The following is an 18,424-nucleotide window of genomic DNA, read 5'->3' as shown; positions in this document are numbered from 1 at the left end:
GTCTTTGAAGAGGTGTCTTGTGTTCAGACTTGGAGGTATAGCTGTTCCCTTGCCTGTCATCTCCCTATACTCACCCCGACACTCGTGCCCTCATTTGAGCTGCTCCGGAGCCTAGTCTGTTATGGCCACAGCTCCTGCTGTCACCCCACAGTAAGACCCTCTCATCACAGCTCCCTAGAGCTCCTTTGCGGGTGGGCTGAGGCCTCAGAGTAGGGAATGCCCGCAGTCCCCAGAGAAGAGGGAAAGTGGTGTGAGAAGGCGGTGGTCCCTGAATATTCTGGTGTTTGGGGTGGGGCAGTAAGGAAAGTGGAGTTCGTTGCTTTGGGGGCCATTGTGGTCCCAGGAGGTGGGGCTCTGAGAGCCTCTGCTTGCATTGAGGGCTCAGTTCTTCATGTCCCCCTCACTCCTTGCAGGACTACTTCCTTTCGCGGTGGCGCTTGGCCAGCCTTTGAGAGGCTACAGTGCCGTGTACCGAGGCACAAGTCCTAGCTCTCCCCACTCGTCACCTCCTAGGAACCGGGCCCCTCCTGGGGGAAGCGGGGAGGGCTCCTTTCTATAGCCCACATGTACACTTTGTGTATAGGCTCTGCTGCTTCCTTCCGGGCCCTTCCCGGTGTTGGCGGGTGGCCCTGGCTTCAGCGAGACTCAGGATACAGAATAAACAGGGCGGGACTTTCTCTTGCAGAAGACTGGCATCTCCTTTGCTGAGCCCAGGCCTGGCACAGAAGGCTGGGGTTAGGAAGCAAGAAAAGGAGGTGACCCAGTCCTTGATCCTGAGGAGCTTGTGACCTGGGACATGGAGAAAACCATGAAAGCCAGGGCTGGCCGCGGACAGTTGTGTGTAAAGTGCTACAGGCTGAGGGTCCACATGCAACCAGCCTTCTCTCTGTAGCAGCCCATCCTGCCCCTGTCGGCTCCCTCCCCTACTGGCTAGCATGCCCCTGTTGGTTAGAGGACGTGTGCAAAGGCTGTGAGGGGCCTGGGAGCCAGGTGTGGGCACAGTGAAGAGTGGGCGGTCTGAGCACAGCTCCGGCCCTGGCAGCAAACAACTGACCCGTCTGGTGAAGGTTTGGGCCACAGCGTTTGACCGCTTGTTTGTGTGAGATCTAATTCTAACTCATGGGGGTGGGATGTTCGCTTTGAGGTTGGCTTCCTGTTTTCTTGGACACCTGGGGACATGGCTGAGCTGACATGGCCTGAGGGAAGTTGTTTAAGGGCTGTCCCCAGGTCACAGTGTCCCTGGCTTGGCCCTGCCTGTGGGGGGCATAGGGCATTGACAACACGGGCCCTGCCTGTGGTGGTGTGGGGTGTGGTGGGGGAGCTTAACCCCATGGGATTGAGGGACTTCAGCTCGGGCCCAGCGTGTTCACAGAGCGGCTCACCCCAGGTGAGGGAAGCAGTGACCACAGGGCCCAAAGGCTTCTCAGTCCTCTGAGGGGCAGGAGGTCATCTGGGAGGTTGGGCAGCGACAAGGGTGGGGGGGGTCCCCCCGAGGCTCTGCAGACCATGTCCCCTTATTCCACCTGTTTGGAAGTAGTGCTCTTCTTACCCAGCAGTAAGTATCAGATGCCTGCGTTTGCTTGTCGGTTCTTAACGGGGACTGTGGCTTTTCTTGGGAGCTCTTGGAGTATTCAGCCAGGAGGTTAGAAAGGGGACCCTATGTCACTTGGTCAGGGATTTTCCTCAGGGTCTCTTGAGGCCAGCAGTGAAATCCATAGAGCGTGCTCTTCAGTGAGAACAGAATGTCTGGTGCCTGGACCGCTGTGTCCAGGACGTCCATGTCCCTGGCCTGAGAATGGGCCCTCCTTGGATGGGTGCGTCTCTGCAGGCTGGGGTGGGAGGCGGGAGGCAGCTGTCCTAGGGTGTGTGCTAGCGCAGGGGGAGGCAAGAAGCTATCTTAAGAGGGGAGAATGAGGGAATTCAAATCAGGAAGGGAAGTCCCAAGGCAAGGCAGTCATCCCTCTCAGTCGGGGAGGCCATCTCTAAGAATCAGGGCTTCCCAGGGAGGGAGGCAGTGAGTGAGTGAGTTCCCTATCACCTCAGAGTGAGGTCAGAGTCTAGACACGCACTGGGGCCTTGCCTCCCCAGGAAGCAAAAGGACAAGGAGAGTGGCTTGGCGTGGGCTGGCATGGCCCACAGGGAATGTGGCCAGATGCTGAGGAGAGGCTGGGCCAGGCAGCTCTAAAACGGGAGAGGCTAGTCGGGTGTCGGAAGAGGGTGTCTCAGCCAGCAGGCCACTGACTCGATGGCTCTTTTCATTACTTAGAATGTCTCCAACCTCCTAGTCAGGGTTCACTCTGTTGGGGTTTAAGGGCTGGCCCCACAGTTTAACGCCCTCCTGCCCCAGAGGGAGCAGCTCCTGCGGTGGCAGTAACCAGGAAACCAAAGAGCCGGGGCTGGGTGGTGAGAAGGCACGGGGCTCAGCGAGCTCCACAAGGGGAGGCCTCTGCTATCCCCACACTTCAGCCCCTGTCACTCAGACCCCCGTCAGAGGCCCCTGGTGTTTCCTTGGGGGAGGGAGGCCCCAGATTTTTCTTTCCAACTTATCCCGGTTCCTGCTGGGCTCTGGAGAACTGAAGCTGAGGGCAGCATCCGTGCTCAAGGAGCTGACACTCCAGTGGGGGTGCTGCCTGTCAGTCAGATGGCCTTAGATACGCAGCCGGCTCCCACTCATCGCTAGCGATGGCTGCGAATAATAAAGCCAATAGGGTTTGTTCAAGGATTAGATTGGGGTGGGGAGGAGATGTTAAGGATGGTTCTAAAGTCTCTAGTTCCTGTTTGGAGGTGCTGCTGGTAGCTGGCCCAAGCCATGTGGCGAGAGGCATGGGTTTCAGTGGGAGAAGACAGTATTTGGTTTTGAGGGGTTGACCCCGAGGTGTTTTTCAGTTGAACAGATGTCAAGGTGGAGATGGCAAGTAGGCAATTGGATGGAAGAGTCTGAAGCTTAAGAGTCAGGGACGAGGCCAGAGCTGTGTTTGTGAGGCCGTTGAAGCCGTGTGTGTGGAGTACACTGGCTAGGGAGACGGAGAGCACAGGAGAGGAGAGGGCCTTGGCCTGGGCCTTGTGGGAGGCTAACGTGTAATGGGGGGAGGCGTGGGCCCGAGGGGTAGCAGGAAAACTGGGAGAGCTTGTGCGGAAGAAGTGAAGGGCAGAGCTTCACACAGGACGACGCAGGACAGAGGGTGTGGTCGACCTTGTTGATTGCTCTGAGGGTCAGGAAAGAAGATAAAAAGTAACCTATGCTCATTAGTCTGGTTCTCCAGGTGGCCTGACTATACTATGGGGGGCATATCATGGGGCCTTTCTAGATCCTGGGCACCTCTGGGACCTGGAGCTGCTGGGCCCTCAGCCCTCTGCTGTAGCGGGGGGACTGGCGGACACAGGCCATCTAGAACTGGGGCAGCATCCGCCTGCAGGGGAGGCAGAGGTCACAGTGCATAGGACCTCTGCCCCGGAGGCGGACCTGTGGGCCGCCTGCCGTCATCTAGGTTGGAGCAGAAAAATTGGGGCAACACCCTCTCCTTGTTGCGACTTCCACTTACTGTGGCATCGAAGGCAGGCATAGGCCACTCTTCCCTCACTTCTCATCCACGAAACTGAACAAACGCCCTTGTTCCCCAAACAACCAAGCTACTGCATCCAGGCTTTGGCTTCTGTGGTCCCCTTTGCCTGGTGTGGGCAAGTCAGCCCTCCGGCCCTGCCTCCTGTGGAGCAGCCCGAGACTTTCCAAGTGGAACTGCTCACTTTCTCCACGCTCTCAGCACACAGACACGTATGCCCTGTAGTTCCACTCTTGGCACGACCTCCTACTTACCTGCTTCCCCATCTGTTTCCTCCACCGGGCAGGGGCTTCTCGGGCAGGAACTCCAGTGCCTTCTGGGTCCTGCTTAGCCAGGACCCAGCGCAGGGCTTCCCACGGACGGGTAGGTGCCTAATACATGTTTGATGGGGTGATGGAATTAATGAATAAGCCTGATAGACACCTGCTCAGCCCTCTCCCAGCTTTGAGTTTTCTGGGCGGGTGGAGCCTTCTGTCCCTTCCTTCCTTTGGGGCCTCGGCATGCTTTTCCCATCTCCAAAGTGGGTGGGCTTAGTCTAGCGTCCTAGCAAAGAGGCTGCCTGCCTGGAAGGTGTAAAGGCTCACAGGGCCTGCCCTGCTTCTCTGCATACCCTTGTCAGGGATGGTGGCTGCAGTGGGGCCACCGCAGAGGGTCCCAGTTCTGCCATGAACTACATGTGAGCATGATGAGATCGTTTGGAGCCTCTGTTTCCTCATCTCTCCAAAGAGGAGATTCCTCTAGAATCTAGACTGTAGATGGCTCACCACGTGCTGGTGAGGATCCTTCACCGCTGGGACCTGAAGCAGTTAGCAAGGAGGGGTGCAGGGTCCCGGGAGGAGGAGCCACAGACCCACATGCGCTGACCGAATGGCCTTTTCCTGTTTATCAAGGTGGGAGAGGGGCCGGATGCCGAGTCCGGCCTGGCTGCCCTTCTGGGTCAGGTGTTTGGGGGCCAACAGCTGACGAAATCCCAGCTGGGGATAGATGCTGAGCTCTGACCTCGGTCTACCTAGACTCCAGGGTTGGGCCAGGCTTTCCCTGTACGCATCCTGGAAAGGCGGCCCTGTTCCTCTCTCCCCGGCTGGTCTGGTTTGAAGGCAGCTGCCATCCAGGAAGGGGAAGGAGCTAAGCATGAGCCTCACTGGTCTCCGAGCCTGGACCCTCATCTGTCAAATGGAGGAGGATAGCTGCCCACCCTTCTGCTTTTGCCTTCCTCTGGTGGGAGCTGGGAGCTGCTCCTGGCTGTTTCTGTTGGAAGGTCGGGGGGCAAGAGTTACAGCCTCAGAACAGAGAGGAGAATGGAGAGGGAGGGGAAGCTGGCTCCTCGCAGAGGCCTTGGGCAGCAGGCAGCCAGCGTGGAAACTGCTGGCCGCCCGTGCGCCGGGCTGGTGCTGCATGAGGTTCCTCCTGCTCACGGGTGCCCAGCTTCTGCCTGTCTCCTCCTCCTCCACCTCCTGCCTTTGCCTCAGAGCTGTGAAGCCTCTGTCGAGGCTGCGTGCTCCTGGCTGGGACAGACTCCCTGGGGGCCGAGCCCCTTTGCCTCGGGCTCCCTGTGAAGGGGGCGTACAGTGCCTGCCCCACCCTGGCTGCACCGTGCAGGAACCTGTGTAGGAGTGGCAGACGTGCAGGGCTGGGGATTGGCCGGATGGCAGTCGCTTCCCCTGGGGGCTTCCTTACTCCATCTCAACATCCTCTGGGGGAGACGGCTCAGCTCCATTTGTGCTCCCTCAGGCCCTGGGGGTGTTGTTGAGTTGAAGGATGGGGGGACTGGGAATGGCCCATCTGTTTGCGCAGGCTGTGCGTGGAGAGGGTGACTGCTGAGATCATTTCTGGGAAGATCTGCACACCTCTCTGCCTCCTGGGACCCACTCCCCTGAATGTCCTGGTGGCCTTAGCTTAGAGCCAGGAAGGGCGTGGTACTAGGGAGCCCTGCCTCTTCTACTGTAACATCTCTCCAAACTCCATTAGCTCCCCATGGTTCCCCCTGGCTGCAGGAGCCTCTGTGCAGGACCTCCCACTGTTTGCAGATTGCACTGGTCTCCATATTCCACTGCTGTGCCTGGTCCTTTTCTCTGTCCCCACGGTCGCCTCACTGACCAGTGCATTTGCGTATTTGTTGTAGCTCCTCAGCCGTTGTTGCCCCAGTGCACCACTTCTTCCATCCCTGATATTGTCTGTGAGCCCCTCTGGTCCTCGCTGCCGCTTTTAGATAACAGCTCTGGGGTCTAAGTCGCATGTGTTCATTCCTGCTCCTAAACACCCTAAACATTTGAGGCTTCCCCAGGTCCTGGGTTGGGGGAATGGAGGGAAGAGTCCAAAGAGGTTTCCTCCCTGGGGAGCTCACAGGCCGGTGGCCTAGACACCAGGAAGCACTAGACAGTGTGACGAGAGTCCTGGAGCACACGTATGCCACTTGGGGGGGGGGCCTGATGGAGAGTCAAGAGAGAAGGTGGCCCTGCGTGTGCCTGCTTAGAGGCAGGAAGGAGGGCTGGGAGCCGTGTGGGCCTGCGGGATCTGGGTGTTTACATCCCACAGGTGGGAGCACTGAAAACCCCCGAGCGAAGGGGCCTGTCTAGGTAATATGCACTTAACTCTCTCAAGCTGTTGAGATTTTGGAAAGACCTTTCATATTTATCATGAGTTGCAGGGTTTTTTTTAAGTTTCAAAATGTATTTACGTGCATTACATATGAATATTTTCTATTGTAGTTTACATCAGTTAACTTATACTTTACTTTGTAAAGGGAAAACTCTTAAGAGAAATATTTTGGTCAAAGCACATTTCATGTCCAGAAGTTTGTGATACATGCCATTTCCTTTTTTGTTGTTGTTGTGATGGCGGTGGTGGTTTTCTTGGCCATATCTTCATTTGGGGGTTTTAATTTTCAGTATGTCCTCCTGCCCCTTTCTGGTAAAATCACTTTTGTATTTCTCAACTCATTGACATCTCGCAGTAGCCCAGTGGAGGAGGTACCAGGAGTGGTGATCCCATTTGGCAGATGATGAAAGTGAGGCTCAAAGGCGCTGCCTCCTCCCCGGCTTGCCAGTGCTTTTGCTCACGGTTCTTTTCTGCATGTCTTCCTTGCTTGATGGGTGGTTAATGGTCCAGCAGGTCTGGGGGACTTCTACCTGTGTAGGGCCATTTGGAAAGTGGCTTCATTGAGGGCAATAGACTCTGAGACACCGGCTCCTGACCAAGAAGCTTGGGTCTAATTTAGGGTCTTAGATTTAATGCATGGGCTCCCTCTCCCACTTCCAGGGCCCACCGTGGTCAGGATAAAGCCGTGTTTCTACTCCCAGGGCAGGATTGTCTGGCTCTCTTTGGCTGTGCTCATTAAGGAACCCTGAAAAGGTCTTGGTGCCCCACCCTTGCTGCCTTTTTCTCTTCCCTGGGATTCTCGTTGTCCTGGGACTCTGCCTGGTCAATAGGAATGCTGCCCCTAGAGCACCCCTGCATGGGGCTGTCCTGATGCGCCGGGCAGGAGGAGGGCTGATGGGGGCCTCATAGCTTGGCCCGATGTTTGGGAGGGGTGGGGAGTAGCATTCCAAGACAGAAAGCAGTCCTCCCTTCAGAGGCGCTGAGCACAGGCCAATCCTCTTCCCCCTTCCCAGGCTCCAGACTGGCTGCCTGCCAGTTAGTATGTCCCCTTCACAGTACCCTTTCCTCCCCTACCTAAGGCAGTGGGTGCTGTCCTGGGGTGGGGGCCTATGCTGCCGCAGATGCAGGTTCTAAGCTGGCCCTGAGAGCAGCAGTACCCTTTGCTGCTGTCTAGCTGTACAGCTCCCAGAGTGCTTGGGATCAGTTCTGTGGCTCAGAGGAGGAAACTGAGGCTCCTAGAGAGAAAGTGACTGCCATTACAGGTATGTCCGGAAGGCAGTTGCTCTCAGGTCTGCATGACCAGGGAGGGCACTGTGCTGTGAGTAACTGCTGGTCTCTGGTCTCTGTGGTCTCAGGCAAGGAGTGTGTCCCTGGGCCAAGAGAGGACAGGAGGGAGGGTCTCTGTGCCTGGCCATACATCCTGCCTTAGAGCTTAGGGCTGGCCCCTGCTGCCAGGCAGAGAGCCCATTTCCTTCTGCATAAAGACCACCCCAAAATCCAGTCGAAGGCTGGGGGCTCTCAGGACAGGCCAAGGCTGACGTCTCCCCTGCGGCTCTCTGCATGTGCAGGGTTTTCGACAGGTCCATCCTTCCCTTTATCTGCAGCGTTCCCTTTATCCGTGACGCACCAGAGGGGAAAGCTCACTTGCTCAAGACCACAGTTATACTCTGGGAAACAGGATTCAAAACTTGATCTTTGTGATTTCATACCTGTTAGTCTCCATTCTGGTACCCACTGGTGTGAGGTGGTGAGGAGCACATGCCTCAGACTGTTGGGGGGGGTGCCCATGGGTGCTGCGCTTGCGACAGGCGGCTGCTGCAGGCTCAGGCAGTGGCCTCTGGCCTAGAGCACGTCTGCGCGCACTGATCTGAACTCAGCCCCTGGAGTCCCACTCCTGTCCACGGTGTTCCATTCCTGCCAGGCCCCTTTCTGAGCTGGGAACTGGCCACTTGGATTCCTTTCCTTGGGCCGAGATAGCTGTGGCCAACTCGTCTCTCCTAGGTTTGGGTTTGCCCCCAGTTGTCTCCTCTACTGCCAGGTTACGTAGGACTGGTGTTTGTGGCACTCAGCACGCAACACAGGCAGGGGACAGACTTCTGCAGACTTCACTGGGACCAGTGATCCCTGGCAGGGCACTGACTGCATTCCTGGGAGGTAGAAGGAATTCCCAGTTGACTGATGGGGAAACTGAGGCTGAATGACTGAGGGACTGCCCAGGGCCGCATAGTGTAAGACCTCTGGTTTGTCTCTGCTAGGCCTGGGCAACCTTTAGCAAAGGGTGGTCAGCCAGGCTTCCTGGAGTGGGAGGAGGCAGGCCACCACCAGGACCCTCCTTCTTCTGCCCAGGGCACCGGGCAGCCTGGTCTCTGAGCTGGCCCTTAGCCCTAAGCGCCGGCATGGGGCGCCGGCATGGGGTGCCAGGGCCTCGCCCAGGCGCAGGTGGTCCCTCGACCCCAAAGCCTCTCACGGAGGGCTAGTCTCCATCTCTTCCCGAGCATTTGTGGGTGATTAAATGCCTGGGGCTGAGTCCCCCTCGTCACCCAGGCAGCTTATCTGTCAACTGTGTACCATGGCCATGCTGGAACGGTGACACCCATGCCATTCCTGAAGCCTGGGCCGCCTTCGTGGCCCCCAGGGCCTGGTCCATGGAGGAATTGAGCACGCCGTGGCTGCTGCTGGGCTGAGCTGGCTGTTATGCTGACAGAACCCCAGGCCCTCTCCGCTTGTGGTGAGCTTGGGGATGAGCTTTGGCATCAGCGAAAGCCCTGCCCTCCCTGCACATCAGGCTGGCCTGGCCACAGGAACCCTGTTTGGGGGATCCTGCCCCTGCCTCAGAGAGCCCCCCGCTCACCCCCCGTCTCCAGCCTAGCAAAGACCTCAGTCCCTTTGGCTTTTCTTTTTCCCAGTGTTCCCCTGAACGCTGTTCTCCCATGGTTTCTAAGTGAGGGTGAAGCAGGGTTATGGGTCTCTGGGAATAGGGTGCTACTCTCCTGCTCCTCTGAGCACTTCTCCCCCGGGAGGGTCTCTCCTTCTGCCCTTCCTGCCCCACTGCAGACCATGCTGGGTGATCAGCCGCCCCTGCCCTCCCCCCCAACAAGGTCAAGGCCGTGCCTGTCCCAGGCGTCTCCTTCCCATGATGGCAATCCCTGGGGAACCAGGCCTGGCTCTGTCAGGAAAAGGGACCCTGCTCTATTTGTTCTGGGAGGCAAGAAGATGGAGTGGGTGGGTAGGAAGTTGCATAGGATATGGCTTTTAAGAATAGTAGAGTCTCACTCTGGTGTCACGTCCTTTTCAGCCTGCTGTTGGCTTGATGGACTTGGAGGGCATCGGGGCCAGGCTGGCACCTCCCTATGGGGGACGTAAAGAGACCAGGTAGCCAGCAGGAGCTTGAGTGACTCGCCCCCTGGCCTGGAGCTGCCCTGTGTCTGCCTGGTCCCTGTCTTGCAAAGGGAGGCTGTCTGCCCCCAGCCTGGCCTCGGGGGAAATGTGCCCAGGAGCACAGGCCATGCCAGAGCCTCCCCTAGGACCTGCTGGCAGTGGCAGCACCTGTGGGGTGGCTGCCTGCGGCCGGGCAGCAGGTTTTACTGCCCCTCCAGCTGCCTGCTGAGTGGTGGCCATGTTGTGGCCTACCTCTAATGACAGGACGGGGTGGGGGGTGGGCAGGGATGGCTGGGAGGAAGGCTCCCCCTGGGCTATGGACCACGAAGGCCATAAGCGTTTGTGTGTGTGAGTTGTATGCCTGTGTGAGATGTGGTTGGGGGTGACAGCAGCGCTGCACCGGAAAAACATGCTGGTTTCTGTTTAAAGAGCAGAGTTTGTGGTTATTCTGCAGTTTCTCATCTGGGCATTTCCCCTGTTCAGCTCCTCCTTCCATCCTTGGAGACTGTCTTTCCAGGCTGGGTCCTTGTGACTCAGTTTCCCCCCTCCCTGTTTCCACCTGAGTGTAACTCCCCATTTTTACGACTCCACTCCCAGTTTGTTGCCCCCCCCCCCGCCCACCCATGTACCTGCCCTTTTCATTTGTTCACTGTCATTGAGCAGGCACTGGAAGGGCCGCGCCTGGCCTGGCGGGGTGAGCCATGTAAACACATGTAGTGCCGCTCGCTGTCAAGGGTGTGACGACTGCAGGAGGGCGCTGCCCTGGTGGGTTGTTGATAGAATGGAGTCCAGGAGGTAGGTTGTCCCCGGCGCAGAAGCAGGATGAAATGGGGAACGCAGAAGCAGGATGAAATGGGGAACTGGGAGTACTGCCTATTGCCGTTGATCCAGCTTAGTTTGTATAGAGCAGAGAAGATGGGAGGACGGAAGCTGGGGGACTGAGCCCCATCATAAAGGGCTTGGAAGGCCAGAAAAGGCACATGTCTGCTTAGTGACAACCTAGGGAGGGATCTGAACAATGTTCTATAAAGATTCGGAAGACTCCGAAAGGATGGCTGATTGATGGGGAGAACTGGGGGGCAGGGCAGCCGGCAGGAGAGTCGGGGCTTTCAGCTGGACAGCCAGGCCCAAGGGGTTTGCTGAGGGCAATGAAGCAGGCCCAGTAGAACCAGTAATGTGCGGTGGGGGAGCTGGAGTTGGGGCCAGAAGCCATGCCGCTGCTCGAGGCGGGATGGATGGGACACAGCTGCGGCCAGAAGGACAGGAAGGGAACCTGGGGATCTGGGCCCCTTCGGACATTCCAGCCAGTCTGGTGTGCAGTTTGGGCTGGGAGGGCTCCTGGGGTGGAGGCTGCCCAGGCAGCAACTTGGCACTGCTCCCGGCTCCCTATCTTCCGGGCTGGTCTGAGATGAGGGCATTTGGAAAGAGAGGCTCTCGAGCTAAGGGAGTGCCCAGATAGAGTTGTCTCTGGTGGCTAAGCCAGGCTTCTTCCGTTTGACTTTTCCCTAACTCTCTCTTTATCCCGCCTGGAAAGTCTGCCTTCTGTCCAGAGTCCCAGCCAGCACCAGGGGAGAGAGTGAGAGGCCCTGTGGCCGGGGCAGCCCTTTCCGGGCCGGGTTCAGAACCTGTGTGCCTGAGTAGACTTCCCAGCATGCTGTTGCAGGGCCCGGGCTGGCCTCTTTGGCTGTTAGGACTCGTGGTCTTACCATCACCCTTATGACGCTGCTGCTGCTGACTTGTGTTCACAGACGAAGTGGGGTCAGCGTGGTTGTCACTCTGCTGAGGTCACATAGCAGTGACCTGAGCTGGGGTTCTGGTCCAGGCATGCTCGCCCCAGAGCCCGGCATGGTTTTTCTACCACCTGCCTTCTGGAGAAATTCCCTCAAGCCCTTTGCTCTGTAGATGGTGAAACCGAGACTGAGGAGTCAGATGAGTGACTTTGCGTCATCTCTGGAGTTAGCGGCCGGGGCAGGGGTCTGCCACTCAGTCCTACGTGCTCCCCATGCTGTGTGCTCTGTGAGGGCAGGGGCGTGTGCAGGCCTTTGACAGCCAGGATGGGAAACATCCCAGGGACAGCCGCTGCCTCGGGGGACCAGGCCTCTTGCTAAGACTTGCTTGTGGATGACTTCGGGGAGTGGGCCGTTTCCAGGGTGCACCCGTCCTCGGGGCCTGATCCCTGTTTCCTCCCAGGGATCCTGAGACTCCGCCATTTGGGCCTGCCCCCTCCAACCCCGCTCAGGACCGAATGATTTGGTTTGTGTATGTATTTTGTGTCAGGAAATTTTCCTTCCAGAACAGCCTGGGGTCCCCATTTCTCTTTCTAGAAAGAGTCCAGCTTTTTTTCAAGTCAAAGTGACCTGCCTGTGTCGTCAGCGACGGAAGGTACACCGGTCAGAGCTGGCTGCTTCCCCAGACCTCTCAGCTTTTAGCAGAGGTCTATGCTGAGGGCAGCCCGGCTCTTTTTGGTCACCCAGTGGGCCTGTGAGTGGTCTTTGCCCCTCGAGAGGGATCTCTCTGTGTGGTCCCTCCCTGAGGGAGAGTGTGGGAATGAGTGAGGAAACCAGGCTGCCCTCGCTGCGGTGCTGAGTCTCGGGTTCCCCAGCCTGACCTTGGCCGCTTCTCCACCTTCCTAGTTGACATTCGTGAAATCAAAGAGATCCGCCCGGGGAAAACCTCACGGGACTTTGATCGCTACCAAGAGGACCCTGCTTTCCGACCGGACCAATCACACTGCTTTGTCATCCTGTATGGAATGGAATTCCGTCTGAAGACCCTGAGTCTGCAAGGTGAGGGCCAAGGGACAGGAGGAGGCAGGGGAGTGAAGGGGCATGTCCCCCGGGGCCCCAACTCAGCGGGAGGTGCGTGCCCTCCGCTCAGCCGTTCATCCCTCACTCAGCTACATCTGAGGATGAAGTGAACATGTGGATAAAGGGCTTGACGTGGCTGATGGAGGATACGCTGCAGGCGGCCACCCCCTTGCAGATCGAAAGGTAAGAACCACCTCTGACCCTGTGGGTAGGACTGGGGGCATTGAGGTCTAGGGAGCAGGGGCATGGCAGCAAGCTCTGTGTGCCAGACACTGCCTGCTGACCACCTCGGCAGGCCGGGCCCTGCTGGAGAAGTGGCCCTCACTGTAGGCTTCTGTCCCCACAGGTGGCTGCGGAAGCAGTTCTACTCTGTGGATCGGAATCGCGAGGACCGGTAGGTGCTGAGCAGGGTGAGCTGGGGTGTCCACGGCAGTAGCCAGGCCTCCGAGGGAGGACCCAGGGGACCTGTTTCAAGGGGGCTAGAGGAGGGCAAGTGGTTCTGGCACAATAGCTTCCCGCAGAAAGCCCTCAGTGGCCACGGTGCAAGCTGGCGTGAGAGGCTGTGTGCCCTGCCACCGGAGGCAGAGACAGGAAGCACAGAACTGGCTGTGTGTCCTCGAAAGAGGGTCAGGGTGCCTTTTAGTGCGTGTGGCGGGGGTACCTTGAAGCTCCTGGATTTGAAAATACGGAGTAACAACCAGGCGCCAAGGAGAGACGGGGGACAGACCCAGTCCTGGGAAGGACCTTGGGCTGTGCTGTGAAAGAGACAGACGGCCTGTCAGAGAGGTGTGACGTGACCTGACTGCAGTGACACGGATCACTGGCGCCGGGAGACAGTGGGGCGGAGCAGAGCCAGGGAGCCCAGTTCAGAAGTAACTTCAGCATTCCAGTGGGAGCCGAGAGGGTTTGGGTCAGCGTGGGGGCAGTAGGAAGCGTTGGACTTCGGCTGTACTGTGTTTCAAAGATGGAGCCCAGTAGCATTTCTTAACAGATTGATTTTGGGGTGTGAGTGAAAGAGAGGACTCAAGGATGACAGCTTTTTGGCTTGAGCATCTGGAAAGGTGGAGCTGCCGATGACTGGAGCAGTACATTTCGGGGAACTTAGGAGTTCATTTGGAGCGCGTTAAGTTTTATGATGCCCTTAGAGGTCCAGGTGGAGGCGTACATTGAGTAGGCGGGTGGGTAGATATAGTTCAGGGCAGAAGGGCAGGGGTGGAGATGCTACCTGGGGAGCATTTAGATGATACGAAAGGCCATAAGGCTGGGGGTGGGTGCAGCAAAAAAAGGGAAGGGGGCTGCAGGCTGACTCCGGGCTGCTTGGATGCTGGGTACTGTCTGCCAGACTGCTGGGCAGGAGTCGGGGGCTCCCACACTCCCTTACCTGGCACCACCTTCCAGGAGAGAAAGCCTTTCCCCCCATTTTTTCCATCGTGTTGCTAGGCCCAGTAGGGCCCCACATCCTGGGCAGGGCACCTCCGGGGGGCAGGGGACGCAGGAGTCCTTGTCAGACTCCCAGAAAGTGCCCCGTCTCCAGCAGTGGTATTTGGCTGAGAGTGGCCTCCCCCTCCTCCCCCAATGCCCGTGCTGAGGCCTGAACTCCCGCGTCCCAGGGGCGGTGGGTGCCGTCTCTGCAGAGCTGCCCTTGCAGAGAGCTTGTGAGTGAGCCCTGCAGGAGCAACAGATGGGCCAGTTGCCACCACGGAAGCCGGGGGGCCCGGGCTGTGGGCTTGAGCAGTGCTGGTGGGGGGGCCTGAGATGGGCCCCCCTCCCACATGTCCGACCTCATTTATTAAGCCTTCCTTGCCACAATCATGGGCTTTTTGCTCAGATGAGTGCAAAGCAAAGAAGGGGCTTCTTGGCCAGCCTTGCCCTCGGTCCCGGAGCAGTCTTGTTCTCCTGTCCAGCCTGGGTGGTGGGCTTAGCTTACGGGTCAGAGGTCATGAGAAGCGGTGCGAGGCTGCTGGTGTCCCTGCCTCCTCAGTATATCAGCCAAGGACCTGAAGAACATGCTATCCCAGGTCAACTACCGCGTCCCCAACATGCGTTTCCTGCGAGAGCGCCTGACGGTAAGGACCTCCTGGGCTGTCCGCGGGTGGGGCCGGCCAGGCCCGGAGCCCTGGCCAGTGGGCCTGACCAGGTCCTGCCATGCACCTTGCAGGACCTGGAGCAGCGCAGCGGCGACATCACATACGGGCAGTTTGCTCAACTGTACCGCAGCCTCATGTACAGCGCCCAGAAGACGGTGCATGAGCCACCTGTCCTCCCACCGCCCTCGCCCCTGCTCTCCCGCCCCAGCCCCGCTTGTCTCCGCCCTGCTGCCCTGCTTGGGGGCTTTGGGGTGCTATTTCTCCAGCTCTTCTGCTCTTGAGGCCTCCCCCCGTCTGTTGCCCCAGCCTTTCTTCCTGAGAGCCCCTTTCCCATGTGGCCTCCCAGGGGCTCTCGCTCTGACCAGGTTCTGTCTCCTGCAGATGGAGCTCCCCTTCTTGGAAGCCAGTGCCCTGAGGTTTGGTTTGAAGTGGGGAGGTGGGGTTCCCCACTGGCTGATTCCCTGTTTAGTGGGAGGAGGGGAGCCATGCTGGACCCTTCTGGGCAGCTGTGCTGGCCGGAAGCTGGGCTCTGCCTTCTAAGGGGCCCCTCATTGTCTGTGGGCCATGCTAGCCAGCTGGCCGCCAGCACTTCCCTTCTCTTCTGCAGGGCGGGGGAGCGGCCAGAGCTCTGCCGAGTGTCTCTGCCTGTGTTCCAGCAATTCCTCCTCGAGTACCAAGGGGTATGGCTTAGCTGGGACTGCGCCAGGGTGCCCGACTGCGGGGGCTGGGCTCATCCCTAACTGGGGCTCACAAATGCCCCTGCTCTGCCCACCCCCATCAGGAGCTGTGGGCTGTCGACCAGCCCCAGGTGCAGGACTTCATGCTCAGCTTCCTCCGAGACCCCTTGCGAGAAATCGAGGAGCCATACTTCTTCCTGGATGAGGTGAGCCCTACCTCTCACCCCTTGTCAGAGAGAATGAGTGCGCTGACCAGAACCCCATCTGCTTTCCAGGAGCCAGATTTGCCTTAAGGGTGCCACCTTGTCCCCCCCTCCCCCACACACACACACTGTTTACCTTGCCCACCCCGGTCAAGACTGAGCACCCTACTCTCCGCTTCCCACCATCCCCACGCTAGTGGGCTAGGGCAGGGGCTCAATTTCTCTTTCCTTCCACATCTGTTTCTGGACAGTTTGTCACCTTCCTGTTCTCCAAAGAGAACAGCGTATGGAACTCACAGCTGGATGCAGTGTGCCCGGACGCCATGAACAACCCGCTCTCCCACTACTGGATCTCCTCCTCGCACAATACGTGAGCTGCTCCCTTGGCCCCACCCGACCCATCCATGGGAGGGAGGGGCTGGCTGACCACCTTGCCTTCCTTCCCTGTCCAGGTACCTGACCGGGGACCAGTTCTCCAGCGAGTCCTCCCTGGAAGCCTATGCTCGCTGCCTGCGCATGGGTTGTCGCTGCATTGAGTGTGCGTTGGGGCCGGGGCTGGGGGAGGGACGATGGGAGGCCTGCCTGCTTGACTCTGCATGTGCTCCCCAGTGGACTGCTGGGACGGCCCAGATGGGATGCCCGTCATTTACCATGGACACACCCTTACCACCAAGATCAAGTTCTCAGATGTCCTGCATACCATCAAGGAGCATGCCTTTGTGGCCTCAGAGTGAGTGGGGGGTGGGGGACCCAGGGTTGGCTTGGCTCCAGCTCTCCCCTGTAACAGAAAACAGAGGGTCCCCTCAACTGCCCTGTCCCTATTCTACTGGTTTCATCTTCATCCTTCCTTTCCCCTCCTGCTTGCTTGAGCCATTGCTTCCCAAGTTACCCTCTTTCCTGCATCCTTGGCCCACCCTCTTCATGGGTCCTTTTCTTTAGCTTGGAGAATACAGTCAAGATGTTCCCATCCTCAAAAAAATTACTTCTTTAACCCTCCCTGACCTCTGTAGGTCCTGCCAACCCCTTTTCCTTCACAGCCCAGAGAATTGTATGTCCTGTGTCCCATTCTACAACTCCTTTCACCCTAACCTGTGCTCACTAGTCTCTGCCACCGCATTGAAGGGCTCATCAGGGCCCCCCCAGTAGCTGAATCTAGAGGCTGCTTCTCCTTGTTCCCGACCTCTCTGGTGTGGGACGTCTCTCCTGCACGCCAGGGCAGCCTCCATGATGGGACCAACTCCGGGTCTCCCATCTGCAGCAGTCCCACTCCTTTGTTTCTGCTGCACCCACAGTTGCCCTTTCTAATGGCCAGGGCCCACCCCCTCTCTGGGACAGCTTCCCCGTGGACAGGACCCTCAGGCCCTTGGCTACTGATACCTCCCTCTGAGGGGCTGTTTGGACTGGGCCTTGACTCCGCAGAACCATAGGGTCTGTGCCACCACACTGGTCCCCACCCCTGCAGGTACCCGGTCATCCTGTCCATCGAGGACCACTGCAGTATTGCCCAGCAGAGGAACATGGCCCAGTACTTCAAGAAGGTGCTGGGGGACACACTCCTCACGAAGCCCGTGGACATCGCCGCCGACGGGCTCCCATCCCCCAACCAGCTCAAGAGGAAGATCCTTATCAAGGTGGGCAGTGAGCTGGGCCCCCACTTCCCAGCGCCTGTCCCTGGTCATTGTTCCGGCTGTCGTCTAGACCTGAGTGACGAGCTGGGGCTCTGGGACTGCGGCTGGCACTGCCATGTCTGGCCTTCCCCCCACAGCACAAGAAGCTGGCTGAGGGCAGTGCCTATGAGGAGGTGCCAACGTCTGTGATGTACTCCGAGAACGACATCAGCAACTCCATCAAGAACGGCATCCTCTACCTGGAGGACCCCGTGAACCATGTACGAGCCAGGCCGGGCCGGGCAGGGCTGGGCGGGGGGACAGTGCGGTGCCAGGGCTCTGTGACCGCCCCGCTTCGGTCTCTTCCAGGAGTGGTATCCCCACTACTTCGTTCTGACCAGCAGCAAGATCTACTACTCCGAGGAGACCAGCAGTGACCAGGGCAACGAGGATGAGGAAGAGCCCAAAGAGGTGAGGGGCCACCGGCCCAGGGCCGGGAGCTGGGCTGGGCTCAGTCACTGAGTGGCCTTGCTGTCCTCCCCCCTCGCAGGCCAGTGGCAGCACCGAGCTGCACTCCAACGAGAAGTGGTTCCACGGGAAGCTCGGAGCCGGACGGGACGGGCGGCACATCGCCGAACGCCTGCTCACCGAATACTGCATCGAGACAGGGGCCCCTGACGGCTCCTTCCTGGTGCGCGAGAGCGAGACCTTCGTGGGCGACTACACCCTCTCTTTCTGGTAAGCCACTCCCAGTGCTTGTGCACATGCGGACAGCACCGCCCAGAGGTAGCTATGATCCAGTTTGTCTTCTGTCCTAGGTTTTCAGGTGAAACGGTATTCTATGACATGTATGCTTACGCACATGCTCACACACAGTTTTATAGTCAGCATGGCTGCTGCTGCGGGGCTGCCCTGTATCTGAGCGCCTCAGGAGGTCCGCATCCCTCTTTGAGACTTGGTGCGTGGTGTTCAGGACTCGGGCCTGCTTCTCACTGCCTCACCATCTTCCCTCAGGCGGAACGGGAAAGTCCAACACTGCCGGATCCACTCCCGGCAAGATGCTGGGACCCCCAAGTTCTTCTTGACAGACAACCTCGTCTTTGACTCCCTCTATGACCTCATCACGCACTACCAGCAGGTGCCCCTGCGCTGCAACGAATTTGAGATGCGCCTCTCGGAGCCTGTCCCGCAGACCAATGCCCACGAGAGCAAAGAGTGAGGGCGGGGCCGGGACAGGGCCAGGGCCGGGGACAGGACCTGGGTGGTGACAGCGGGGACCTGACTCGGCCGCTCCTCAGGTGGTACCACGCAAGCCTGACAAGAGCGCAGGCCGAGCACATGCTGATGCGTGTTCCCCGTGATGGGGCCTTCCTGGTGCGGAAACGGAACGAGCCCAACTCCTACGCCATCTCCTTCCGGTGAGGGGTGTGGCCCTGGGGTGCTGGTGGTGGGGCTGGGCCGCACCTGGGGCTGGGCCGCCCTGACCCTGTGTGACTGCTCTCTTCGT

At 58.7% G+C, this 18,424-nt stretch overlaps 1 protein-coding gene across 3 annotated transcripts in view; it reads left to right on the top strand.

Annotated features, from left to right (window-relative positions):
• The window catches only part of PLCG1 (phospholipase C gamma 1), a 36,594-nt gene that overhangs the window by 8,691 nt on the left and 9,479 nt on the right, over nucleotides 1-18,424 (top strand). For all 3 annotated transcript variants that reach the window (XM_081033679.1, XM_081033681.1, XM_081033680.1), the window contains exons 3-19: nucleotides 12,170-12,322; nucleotides 12,433-12,526; nucleotides 12,690-12,737; nucleotides 14,325-14,409; nucleotides 14,502-14,585; nucleotides 14,812-14,846; nucleotides 15,038-15,110; nucleotides 15,212-15,313; nucleotides 15,562-15,680; nucleotides 15,763-15,848; nucleotides 15,920-16,040; nucleotides 16,773-16,941; nucleotides 17,076-17,198; nucleotides 17,287-17,388; nucleotides 17,468-17,655; nucleotides 17,932-18,132; nucleotides 18,216-18,335. In XM_081033679.1, the coding sequence (XP_080889805.1) occupies nucleotides 12,170-12,322; nucleotides 12,433-12,526; nucleotides 12,690-12,737; nucleotides 14,325-14,409; nucleotides 14,502-14,585; nucleotides 14,812-14,846; nucleotides 15,038-15,110; nucleotides 15,212-15,313; nucleotides 15,562-15,680; nucleotides 15,763-15,848; nucleotides 15,920-16,040; nucleotides 16,773-16,941; nucleotides 17,076-17,198; nucleotides 17,287-17,388; nucleotides 17,468-17,655; nucleotides 17,932-18,132; nucleotides 18,216-18,335 (1,903 nt within the window). The remainder of the gene's footprint in view (nucleotides 1-12,169; nucleotides 12,323-12,432; nucleotides 12,527-12,689; nucleotides 12,738-14,324; nucleotides 14,410-14,501; nucleotides 14,586-14,811; nucleotides 14,847-15,037; nucleotides 15,111-15,211; nucleotides 15,314-15,561; nucleotides 15,681-15,762; nucleotides 15,849-15,919; nucleotides 16,041-16,772; nucleotides 16,942-17,075; nucleotides 17,199-17,286; nucleotides 17,389-17,467; nucleotides 17,656-17,931; nucleotides 18,133-18,215; nucleotides 18,336-18,424) is intronic.

This window comes from Rhinolophus hipposideros (assembly GCF_964194185.1).
Source record: "Rhinolophus hipposideros genome assembly, chromosome: 22".
NCBI classification, from domain to species: domain Eukaryota; kingdom Metazoa; phylum Chordata; class Mammalia; order Chiroptera; family Rhinolophidae; genus Rhinolophus; species Rhinolophus hipposideros.
This window is presented reverse-complemented; position numbering and strand designations above follow the sequence as displayed.